A 13333-nucleotide genomic window follows, 5' to 3' on the forward strand; every position below is an offset into this window, starting at 1 on the left:
CCCGGGGTTTCGGAGCCGTATGTGTACCATTACATAATGTACGTGCCCCTTAATAATGGCGTTTCTCCAGAGAGCTATTTTCAATTCCATTACTAAAATAATTACCCCTTTATTTATGAGGAAAATGTTTAGTGGAAGCTGACATCCTAGCTATTCCATGTTCCTAGATGATGATGAAATAATCTTTTGCGAAGTTTAATAAAATAAGTTTCACGGTCTATTCTATGTATTGTGATATGTTGCCAACAACCTTAGGTGTCTGTAGAACTTCATACCCTAAACCGGTTTGAGTTGAGATGACAAGGGGTCTGCTTCACAGGGTTTGATACCCTATTTATTTGTCTGTAACCTTCCTCATTGCTTTTAGCAAGAAGTAGTTTAGAATTACCTCTTTCCGAGTTTCGGAATAAAAACAACCCCACGTTTGTTAAATAATTGGAGAGTCAGCACTCAATCAACTCACACACATTACTAAAAACAATATTTGCATAAGAACTTCATTTTTATTTTAATTGTTACCAATACCCATCAGATACCCTTGGAAATGTATTCATATTCGAAAGGGAACTCAATAGTTAGTACTTCATTTAGCTACAATGGCACGTTTCCTAATTAATTAGTTTATGAGTACTAATGCAAATGCTGTCTGGTTTCTATTTTCCATAGTAATGCAGTAACTATTATCTGAACAATGCGTTCAATACCAGCTTCGATTTGCTTTGTAATCAAAACTCAAGTAGTATGTATGTATCTCTAAGCTTCCAGTTTCAGATACGTATATGTATATGTATTTACGTATACATATATGTACATACGTAATTGTGCAATAAATGCATACATTCATGTAGACATATATCTATCTATACATGGAAAAGTGCATTATGTATTTGGAAAACAAATGATAGTCAGCAAATGATTTTATTCAAGGACGGCCAAATAATGCTTCGAATTGTGGCAGAATTTTTGGAAAACGAATACTGCAAAATATATTGCTACTGAGGGCTATAATTGGAATAAGTATTCAGCTCTTCTTTTTTATACCAAGTATAGATGACGGCCTCCGTGGCTGCGAGGATAGAAATTCGTTTTCTAATTAGCTAAAACAGGTATATCATTTATTGCTTTCTCATTACTAAACTTAAAGTTGATCCAAAGCACCCTGCAAAATACCCCTTCACTAGCACTTCTGTGACACCTTGAACCAACGGTGCGAAAATTCACCGGAGCCTTGTTGCAAATTCCGCTGCCCCCCATCGATTCCTCCGCTGGGGATGTGAGTGGTTCAACAGCTCATTATTGTCAGTCTGTTTACGCAATATACTGCGTGTTTCGGGAATAGTGTCGAAGTTTCCAAGAATACTAGAGTGTCCATATCCTGAGTCAGTTAAGCAGAACTCTGAACGAATTCTTAACGATGAGCGCTGTCTCAAGCACGGCCTAAAGTGTCAGAGTATTATTGCTCAAATATACATACAGTGAGCGTCACAAAGAAGTATACCCTGCCATTTTGACGATTTCATTTATTCGTATTTTTTCATAAACAAATTTTTCTTATTTTTTATAAAAATAAAGTTCATTCAACAGCAAAAACCACAAGAATCTATATTTTTAATTTCATGCACTAATTTTCATCGAAATTTTCAGCTTTTCAATTCGATTTTGAGTAGCTTTGTAGCTCATTAAATTTTAGTACAACAAAGTGCAAGCTTCAGTCGCTAAAAATTGTCGTTGATTTTTAAGAATTTTTTTTTGGCGAGAGGGTCGCGCATTTTTTCCTATATGATGCTTGAACACAATCTGTTTTTATGAAAGGCGGACTTGAAGAGTGTGCAGGCTTTTGGTTATTACAAGACTTTATCAGTTTATCAATATTGCATTTTTTTATTTTATCACGGATTCTCAAATCATCATTTGAACTTGTTTGAAAGTTAAGAATATAAAACGACAAATAATAATAAAATTATATACATTAATTAACGATAAAAGTTAGTATAAAAATATTTACAAACTTTACAGCAATTCAACTAAAAACTGAGAAAATTATAAGTGTAAAAAACTCAGCAGACTACTTGCGAGGAAACAGAAAAATATATAAAAATTGTATATCAAACATCTTCGTTTCATTTATTTCCTATGTTGCACACAATATTGCTTAAAATATTCTTAAACCCATTTAAAACTTCCATCCTACACAACTTCCATAGACTTGCGAAAAAAAATTCCACTTCTTGTCTTGTCAATTAGCTTCCACCTGCTCCTGCAAAATTTTGTATATTAACACCCTAGATACTGTAATATTTTTAACTTTTGCTTCTCACCTAGTAAACAAAATCCTTGTATATTTTATTAAAGCTAACCCAAGTTCTTCCTGCTTTTGTATAATAATTGCAAATGATTTTGAGGTGAGATGAGATGAGTATGAAAAGCATAAAATAGAGTAAAAGTAAGTGTGTATCAAATATGTAAACTACGCTTAGCTCATACAATGAAATAGTTGAAAATGTGAATGTGGCACTAAACCGGTTTCCTAATACTCCTTGAATGAACCGGATCCAATTTTTTGCTTGAAAAGTAATGAAACAAAAATTCAAATATTTGGGGATGATGTTCGCTGCTGACACTCCACTGTATAACAAACAGTTAGCGGAACATAGCTGACTCAGCTAATCACATGAGAACACTTGTAAAAAAAAAAAAATGCTTTCCTTGTATGAGCTAAGTTTGATTTTTATTTAAATACACACACATAAATAACTATAAAAATTTTCTTAGCCAATATGTTAATTTATTTATATTTTTAATTTTTCTATTTTTTCAGTTGCCAGAAGATGAATGGTTAGCAGCAAATTTAATATGTTAGTTTTAAGTGAAGATAAATTGTATTGTATACATTACATTATCGGAAAAACTCAAACGGATATATATATGTATCATATCTTGAGTGTTTTAATGATAATTTTTAGGGAAAAAAATAAAGTAGACAATTTTGTATTGTATAGTACAATACAAATCAAATGAAGGTAGTTTGGAACAAAAACATTTACCATGAACATAAACACATAACGAATAGTAAAGAATTGTAAAGATCTGGTATCTCATTTCATGCTCTTGCATAGGTATATGATATGTGTATACAAGCTTAGTTTATTTTCAAATACATAGGCGCGAAGTTCAATTCAAAATTAGGTTTCAATTAAAATAGGCAGCAACTGAGTCTCCAAATAAAAACAAAGTGTTTAGGAATCTACGTATAAAGGAAAATAAGTGGCCAGAATAACGGGGAAAGACTTCGTTAAGAAATGTTTGTGAGCAACCTAACGCCAAGCAAAGCGACAATATCAAATTTTGCAGTTGCTAAACTGTTTCTAAGGCAGTTCAGCAGTTCACTGAAATTAACCATGAGGCGTTCATATGGGATTTGGAAGGAAAATCAACTTTCAATACATTAAAGAACCGCCAGATAAACAATCCGAGAGTCCATTGAAATCGCTTCATTGAGGAAATTGCGCGTGAGACTGGTAATGACCATTCGAATGTTCACTTAATTCCGAAATAGAAGGTTCACATTAGTTGCTTACAGAGGAGAACAAAAATAATGCTGAAAAGATGAGGACAACTCTGACGTTGTGCCGGAAAAAAATTTCTATGATCACAAACAGTTTACCATTGGGCAAATACACAGCTGTTGAAATGATAGAATCTGTTCGGCAGAAGCTCCTAGTTCGTCACACATCAACGGGCACCGTCAAAATCGCAAATTTGTGATTTCCTCATGCTTTAATTTGTGTATACGCAAGACAGCCCTAATTTTTGTGCAAAAGTTTAGCGTCGCAAAATAATAAATCGCTACGGTGCTTCATCGAACCCAAGAACGTGTCGGTGCAAATCAAAAACATTGTAACAGGACACCGCTTCTGATAATACTGCACCAGACGTTCAAGAGTGGTGCAAATAAGTGTTTCCCAGCGGTATTATTGCTGCTAAGTGGTCACCGTACTTATTTATTCTTCTTCTACAAAAAGCTACTCTCTCCTGTGCGAATTCGCGCCAGTTGCTAATTTCGTGTGCAGACATATTCTTCTGCACTTGGGCCTTCAATTTTGTTTGCGGGCGCCCTTGGTTTCAGTTACCACCCATGGGTGCCGAATTGAAGGATCTTTTCACTGGAGTGCATACAACTTGGCCAAGCCAGTTCAATCGCTGTATTTGTGTGCGCTTCACAGTACTTTCCAGATTTGAGTCTCATGCAATACAGCTTCAGACCATGTCCTAAGCCACTGAAAACTTTGGTGTTGCTAAAGCAATCACTGTGCCGAAAATATTCCGGTAGAGGAGCTGCGCTGTGTGCGGTCGAAAATTTTACGAAACGTTGTTTAAGTTTCTTTATTTTTGATTTCGCCAATAAAAAAAATATGTAAATATTTCTTGTCACCCTTTAAAGTGCACCACGCAGTCTAAAAACATTTAAAAGATGTGTAAAAATTTTAAAGCACACCCTCCAAAACGTATTTTCGAAACCTCTTTTATAAGTTAAAGGCATTTTAACGCGATTATAATCACAGACTAAACACCGGCCATAATATTACGTGAAATTAACATGACGATTCAGAACAAAGCAGATAAACTTACATCTCGCCCACTGTAGATAACATGACGAGCAAAAATTTAGCAAACGGTTAGAATTTTCTAAGCGGAATTTCACGACATCGAGGAGCAAATAAACTGCGTCAGCCTAATAGAAATACTGTCGAAGTAATGTCTGATTTCAGCGGTTTCAGTTGAAATGCTTTTTCTGTTTATGCTGTGGTAAATATAATAAAATAAGCATCTATTTTTTTGTTCAAAAATATGCTTTGAATCACTTATTTAATCTGCTTAAATTTTTTCTATAACTGCGTGCAATAATTTGTTTTTATGAAATAGGAGCAGAAAATAGCGTTATTCATACGCCACACAATGGGAGTGCAGCGGCCAAAAGTGGTAAAAACGGATTAGCGAATTCTGAATAAGTAATTGCACAGATGCACAGCAAGATATTCAGCTAACCCAAACCAAAAAGAATTTTTGATAAAAATGCATATTTGCAGTCATAACACGAGCTTAAAGTAGGAACAATGCGAAAAAATTTATTTGTAAGAAAAAATTTTGATTTTGTAGCAAGTAATTTAGTTTAATTTTTCCACTTGGGCGCGTATATAAAAATCCATCGAGCAGTTTTTGAATATATCTGTGGTCAAGCATTGCTTTAAATTTTTATAAACTTTTGAAATATATAAAATAGTTTACTTTGAAATTCTACATAAGTTAGTATAAAATTTTTCGAGTGCTTAATTTAAAAAGGCATATTTAAAAATGACCTAGGAAGCGAGCTAATTGTACTTAAGATAAGTAAACACTAAAAATGCGTGTCATATCTCAAATAGTTTCTTCTTCCTTTTACAGACCGACCTCCTGTAAAATTTATTGAATTTTTATTGTAGAGAGTAGAAGTGAAAGACTCTGGTGTGTACATAAAATAAATAATTTGCAATATAAAATAGAAATTGAAGAAGATATAGATAATAATTACTCACCAATCTATTAATCACATTCAGCATTCAGCCAAAAATGAACGCTTCTCTGGACGAGATCCGTTTTCGATGGCAAGAGTCCTGCTGGCCTTAGCTCAGATTTTGTTTTATAAAATATAGGTAAAATTGAAAGTTTTAGTGTAAATAAATATCGCGAACAGACTTTAGCATGCAGATGTTTTAAATGTTTTAGCTTTGTCATTTTTAAAATGAAGAAATAGGAACTTCCTTAGAAATAAAATAAAATGTGCCGGTTCATTTTCTCCAAAATTCATGAAATTTAATACTTGGAGCCAAAAAAAAGTTGTGCAGAAGATAGGTGGCGTAATAAGAAATTTTTTTCTTAACTTCCAAGTTGGAAAATTTTGGCTTAAACGAGCAGGGCACACCGACTTTCAAAAAAAAATTTTGTTTTCAAATTTGCGCCTGTTTTTCTAGAATAACTGGACGATAATGTAAACCGATTTTGACGATATTTCAGATTTATGCTTTTCTCATTAAAGCCAGCAAATGATCTGAATTTTATCAAAATTGGTTAACATTTACTATTTCCGCCCATAAGAGCTGTAGGCGTGGTAGCGCGTTGAATTTTACCATTTTCCACTTTTCTTCATTCCTAAGTGCAGGGCAGCGCATACACAAAATTTCAGTGAATTTATAGTACGGTTACTACTTTTGGCTGCAGCTTATATGGGGACGTCCCACTGTGCGCCATATCGTAAATGGCCGTACCCGTACATACCCGTACATGGCGTATGAGTAAAATTTTCTATGTAAAAGTTTGCTTGAAAAAAAAACTAATAATATACGTATTAGTAAATCATCCATTCATTTGAAACCTTGCTCGTCTGGACAGCACGACCACAGAATAATTTCGTAGTATTCCAACTTAATGACATATCGCTGGTTGACGGAGCAATTCATAAAATAAATAGTTCACTTCCGTGCTTTGTCTTAGTATAAGAGCAATTCATTGAATTGTCATATTTATCAAGAAACAAGTTAAATATTTTTATAATATTTTTTAATTTATTTAAAATTTGTTTTACTTTGCTTAATTTAAGTATTTTTTTTTTTAAATAAGTTGAAGGTCGCATGCCTTAAAACTAAATAATTACAGTTCTACTTACACATACATATACATCATAGTAAATGAAGCTATACTCAATAATCCAACATAGGGACGGTAAATGAAGCTGTACACAATAATCCAACTTAGGGGCGGTAAATTAATGAATACACATGTTCATTTTTAGGTTCTCGCTATAAAGACGCAAATATACATATGAATATTAGTATAAAAATAAATGGTAGGATAAAGACCCTGCGTGGAAAATCCCTAGTTTTGGACTGGTGCGCTTCTGGTACATTTGGACCCAGTACTGAAAATCTCTTTTGCATGCAAACAACCGGCGAACTTAACATGGCGATGTCCTAGGAAGTGTCAATTGCCCCCGCTGCAACCCTTTTTCGATAGTTCCGAACTAGTCCTAAGTTCTATAGGTTTGAACCAGTTCTAAAATCTACAGACGAATGAAAAAAAAAATGATTTTTTAAAATTTTCGGTTCTACCGTGATTGCGATTTTAAATAATTTTCAAAAAAATGTATTTTCAATTTGAAATAAAATTCGTTTGAATGATTGTAACAAATCTAGGTTTGCATATCTTTGGCTGTAGCTGGTTTCGCAGAGGTGCTTGTTGTTATTGGTTAGATTTCACAATATCCCAAGAGGTTAAAACGTCAAGACAAGCTATGAAAAAGCATCAGGGAAGTTCAGAATGAAAGCGTATTTGAACGAAAAAGCCGGCAAATACATATCTATGTAAAGTAAGCAAGCCCCCCGCTGCATCTCTTTTTCGATAGTTCTGAGCTACATAGTTCTAAAATCGAGCGATAAGATCTAGTTCGTTCTGCATGGCTTTCTCTATAGTTCCGAACCAGTTCTAATTTATTCACCTTGAATATAGATTCTACTGAAAATACTTTAATAAAATAATTTCTTTAAAATATCACATTTCGCTGGTTTCGGACTGGTGGGAAGCTAGTTACTATCGGGCTGGTTCGTTTTTGGCGATAAAGAACTAGAAATTTGATTCACTAGTTCACGGTTTCGCTGCAGGTAGCGAGGTAGCGACTACAGGACTAACAAAACGGTAGCTACTAATTAAACTCCGTCGATTGCCAATCGACTACTTGCCGCGTATTTCAGCGATTACTTTTACACGGCAATGTCCTAGGCGGTGCTCACAGTCGGCTCTCTTTGCACTACCAGGGGTTATTAAAGTATTTACTTTCTTGATTTATGGATGCCACTTTTCGTAGTTTTTCACAATTCTGCCTCAGACTGGTTTGACCCTGCATTATCTATCATGCCCACTAACACGCGTTAATAGGGTAGCTTCTTACCTAGAAGTCAAAGGAGTAGTAGCGATTGACTGCGGGAGGGCATTCACTCGTAGGCATTCAAACGAACAATTTTTGTATGTGTATTTATGTAAGTGTGTAATTAAATAGTGTGTGTGTAGTACGTGAAATTAACTTAAATTTCAAAAATCAAAAAAAAAAATCAAAATGAAGTCAACTCATAAATGTACTTATGAAAATATTTTGATAAAATAAGTACACAACAATGTAGGAAAGGTGAATTTATGTGGCTGCAAGTAAAGTAGAAGAAAACAAAAAAATTTGTGGGAAGTTTGAATAAACATATGTAAGTACATAAATATGTCTACCATTGCAAAAGTTATGAATATTTAGTTCGGGATGATTCTGGTTCCAATCGCTAAAGCACATTAGATAAATATTACTTTTGCAATTGTTTAATAGAATAATTTGTTACGCCTTGTTCAAGCCATTCCTAAGAACTAGAGTACGCTTGCATACCCGAACTTCTAACTTTGAAAAAAAAAATTCAATTGTGGTCCGATGTCATTCAACTGGCGAAGCACATAGCATGCATCGCGACGCATCAAAATATCTTGTATGCATAGCCAATCAGACTTCCAGGCGAATACACAGTCTACAATGCCAACACAGCACACTGAACTTCGCTGCCTAAGTGCATACATATTTAATATGAAAATAGTACCCGTCAACCCATTTCGGATTTTCTCTCTTTAGCAACTTGTTACACAATGTGGCCGAGGGATGTTAAACTTCTTACTTTCTGGTTGAAGTGTGCAGCCTTGCAAGAAGAAACTTGATAAATCTGTTCCGTAGCAAAAAGCTGTACTTATTCGAGAATAAGTGTTGAACGTTTAAGTATAAGTGAATAACATACATAATTGTTTGTGATTTTAATGACCGTAAGAAAGTATGTGAGCTAAATTTCAACTGAGTTACTTAGTTATATTAGAGACTAAATAGCTAATGCTTAATTTCCACTAGGCAATAAATGACAAAAAATTTGCTGACAATGTTGAGCATTAAAAAACTCCCGTGCCATTACGTTCATAAAAATAGTGAACGTGGTATTTTATTAATGCCTTACATTTTATATCATTCAATTGCATAGTGGAAATTCGGCATAAGGATTAGAAAATTATTTTTTGCAAAGTATTTCAAATTTGAGCATGAAAAAATGTGTTTTGGAAGCGATAAATTTGCAGGTGCGAAGTGAAAAGAAAATATCGAGAATACGAGTATTTAGAGGAAAGCTGCTAACAATGCTAAAAAAGAAAACTTTGAATGATGGTAGCAAAGGAAGTAGATTGGGCGTAAAAATTTGCAAAAAAAAATGTAGTAAAAAAGAAAATAAAATATGTATAATATATGTATAAGGAATAATATACCTACACATACATATACATACATTTATTACAAAGCTATATTATATGAAACGGTATAGTAGAATTAGCCAAGCAGCAAAACAACGTAAATGTTAAGGAAATAAAGACAAGGAAATTTTGAGAAAAAGAAAAAAGTTAAAAATATTGTGAAAATGCAAAAAGGTCTAATTTTAAGGAATAAAAGAGTTACATTATAGTTTACAAAAATGCATTAAAAAAATTGTTTGTTAAAGTTTGCGCTACATATCAGTAAAAGAAAAACCAAAAAAGATAAACAAAATAAAAAGCAAAAAAAAAAAATAAAAACAAGAAGGCATAAATTTATCATAACTGCATATACTATATGTATGAACCTAAAATAAGTAAAACGCATGATATTAAGAAACAAAAATGTTGCAAGTAGGTGCTCAGATAAAACACAAGCAGAGAAATCAAGCGACATACATACATACATACATAGTTATATGTATATAGGGTGCTGAATACCTATGCGCAGTGTACTTATACAATTGTGTGTTAAAACAAAACGCATGAAAGGTATATGCAACCAGGAGAAAATTTACAAATAAATAAAAATTTGCAAGTATATAAAAAGTAAAGTAAATTAACACAAAAAAAGTAAAACACTAAGAAATCCCCCATGCTCGTAGAATAGATATAGAAACTTAACTGTAGCAGGCGTACAGATGTTATGCTACATATTTAGGTATACTTATGCTAGAAAATTAAACGTACAGATATATGTACATACATACATACATACATACACACATGTAATAGAATATATACACAATTATTTGCTGATATACATAGATATGTATATATTAGAGGGCAATGCTATATACAGATACATGCATATATACATACGTACATGCATTTGTATGTACTCGCATTAAAAGTATTTTAGCAAAGAAATAAAACAGTGGGTAAATTTATAGCTATGTATCTATGCAAGCACCAACCGTAATGAAAAACAAATATAATCGGCGTAAAAAAATATTTTTTGGTTTTTTCCTGTTTTTATACATATGTACATATTTCCTTTGCCGAACTTCCACTAGGCATTGAAAATCCGAATGTGTGCCATTTAAAGAATGTTGTGTGGTATATTTTAATGCCCATGTTTGTTAATAAAATTTGTATCATTTAATGTTTACTGTAAATCCAGCATTATGTCGAATTTCCACTAGGCCGTTAGGTGACAAAAATTACGAAAGCTTTCTAACAATTAACGAATAGCATGTTGAAACACACTGAAAGGCTTTCATTTGTAACGAAATGACACTGTTTATTTAATGCCCACATTTGTCATTAACATTTTTGTCATTTAATGTCCGGTGGAAATATGGCATTATGCTGTATTTCCACTTGGAACTAAAGGGAAATATTTTTAATGACAATATTGAGCATTAAAAAATACGCATGTCATTACGTTAATAAAAATAGGCATTAAATATGGCATATATATACCTACTAAGTATTTGTCATTCGGCACCTAGTGGAAATTTGTCTTGGGCTCAATAAAGTAACTACTATTGCAATAGCTATCTTATAAAATTCTATTTTCAAACTTGCTCAGTAAAAACTTTTGAAACTTCTTTAATATTTAGATAAATTACAAAATAGCAGTTCTTATTCTGAGTTTCCATTATGTTTTGAATGACAAAAAATTTCATAAAGGTCAAATATTTCCATAATTTTAAATCTAAACTCAGCATTTCCGGTGTATAAATAGCAAACAAATATGTTTACAAAAGAAACTTCATTTTCAACATGTTTTTAAGTTATCTTTACTTTGTTCGACTATATTAAATTAATAACAGTTCTCGTAGTTGGCTTTTCTAACTCCTAATGAGGTTTGTCCGTCATCATTGTTGTGGATAAGTTCTTACCACTTACATTCAGTTTTGCCACACCAAAGGTACTAATGGTTCACCAAAATACAAAAACCCGCTAAAATATGTACAGCATAGGAGGAAGCCTGCTCTACGTCCTTCGATAACATGTAGGTAACTTTTATTCTCACCAGCATACAAGAGAGAAACTGCATATTATCAGTGTATTGAGAAGATTGGGTCTGAGCAAAAGTACATTTTTTTATACCCACCTACTTATTCCTTATTCAGAAATATTGAGACATTGCCTGTTATAGATATAAGGGATACCCTTTTGGCGTCCCTCTTTAAACATATAAGTTTCTAATGGATGAAAAATTCATAAGAACTGCCAAAGAAAGCTGGAAAATGGAACTGACATGTCATATGGAAAAGACACTCTGGCCAGCTATAGACGTTTAAAGCACAAAGTCTCTACTTAATTTACGGAGGCAGGACATTCGGCTAGTAACAGGAACCTCCACCGGACAATGCCTGATTGAAATACAAGTACTTAGACTGCGCGCACCCTGAAATGTCCGCAGGAGAAGCTGCATGAATGAAGACGAGAAAAAAGACATTCAACATCACCTCTGCCTTTTCCTGCCTTTATCAAAATGGAGAGCAAACTCTATTAGAAGTTATTTCTTGAATGATCTCGATGACTTCAAAACGTTGAGTGTTAGAAGCTTATGTAATTTATTGCTAAGCACCAAGTTGTTTATAGGGTAACGGGGATGAATGCAAACCTCATACGGTATCACAAAGTACCCTAAGTCTATATGAGTCCACATCGGACTGCCTTGCAACCTAATCCAGACTAACCCTGCTTGTTCAGATGATTTATTCAGGTCAGATATAGTTTAAATTAAGTTTTCTATTGTCGCCGCAGATGCGCCACTCACCTTCCTCTTTGGGCACCATGTGCAAGGCACTCTAGTTGCAATGTGGTGCCGTGTAGAATACCGACGTGCCGACGCGATAACCAGGTGCGTTCAGTGCGGATCCCTTCACAGTCCCAACTGTTTATTCATATACCACACATTTATTGATTTGATCTAGAATAGATAATTTGTGAGAAGAGATGAGCACCGATTAGAGGTGATTGGACATCAGAATGGGAGTATGATTTACAGCAGTTACATAGTTGCAACGTCACATCTGGTTTCTATATATTTTTTGTTACTTTCGGGCGGGAAAACCAGAGACTACTGAACCAATGTTAACTAATAAATGCAATCGCGAAACTCGATCAAAAATTAAAAAAGTTAGTGTTCCGCTTGCCTTCAATGCGCACAACCAGATCGACACTTTACAGCAGCCTGTCAAAATTTTTATGCAAATAGCATACTTATGTATGATTTACGTTTACTTTCTAGAGGAGTGGTTTAAATTAAGTTTGAGCTCTTAAGTCTCGCTTTCATAATATTAATTATACTAATCAGAAAGTTGAGTTTGACTTTATCTTGAGAATATGGCTTAAGAAGAGAAGCTTCTAAAACCGATACAGAATTTGGTGTGTTTTTCAGCGACTCCAACTTTTTATCAGCCAACAAAGTCAACATTTAAGTTTTCTTACGATAGGGCTAGAATTGGGCGAATTGACGCTGGTATTTGACGAAGGAAGGAAGGAGGAGCATAGAAAATAAAATCGGAATAACTGCTTTCTAGAGCCAAGCGGCGAAAAAATATGTGCCATCACGTCAGATGCTTTCAGGCCAGCAAACTCATTGCCTTGTAAAAGTTTGTTAAGTTTTTTGTCTGTTGAACCCTGTTTCATTTCCGCTGCTTGAGTGTAGCGTAAGGTCTTCCGAACAAATCGGGGCGTCATTTTCTAAGTGACTTGACGCTATATCAAATATGTCATCGTCAATTGAAATGGTTTTAACCCTTAATTGGGCGCATAAAGAAAGACAATCGATTAGTCGCATGGGGTCTCGAGTAACCCAAAAAACTGTTGAAAAAGGAGCGTAAGAAATAAAAAAACGAAGTAAAATGTATTGTCAGAAATATTAAAGTACTTTGTTATCGTTACCTTAAAAAAATAGAACATAACTTTTACTTCAAACTTAAATTCAAAATTAAAAAAACTTATCAGC

The 13333-nt window shown here is 33.8% G+C and overlaps 1 protein-coding gene across 1 annotated transcript in view; it reads left to right on the forward strand.

Annotated features, from left to right (window-relative positions):
* The window catches only part of LOC118737540 (protein alan shepard-like), a 320435-nt gene extending 314609 nt beyond the window's left edge, over positions 1-5826 (forward strand). Inside the window, exon 10 of the mRNA XM_036468114.1 lies at positions 2819-5826. Within this exon, the coding sequence (XP_036324007.1) occupies positions 2819-2860 (42 nt within the window). The 3' untranslated portion in view covers positions 2861-5826. The remainder of the gene's footprint in view (positions 1-2818) is intronic.
* Positions 5827-13333: the final 7507 nt, after the last annotated feature.

The sequence above is a fragment of the Rhagoletis pomonella genome, unplaced genomic scaffold, assembly GCF_013731165.1.
Source record: "Rhagoletis pomonella isolate Grant_MI unplaced genomic scaffold, Rhpom_1.0 Rhpom_scaffold_00004, whole genome shotgun sequence".
NCBI lineage: Eukaryota > Metazoa > Arthropoda > Insecta > Diptera > Tephritidae > Rhagoletis > Rhagoletis pomonella.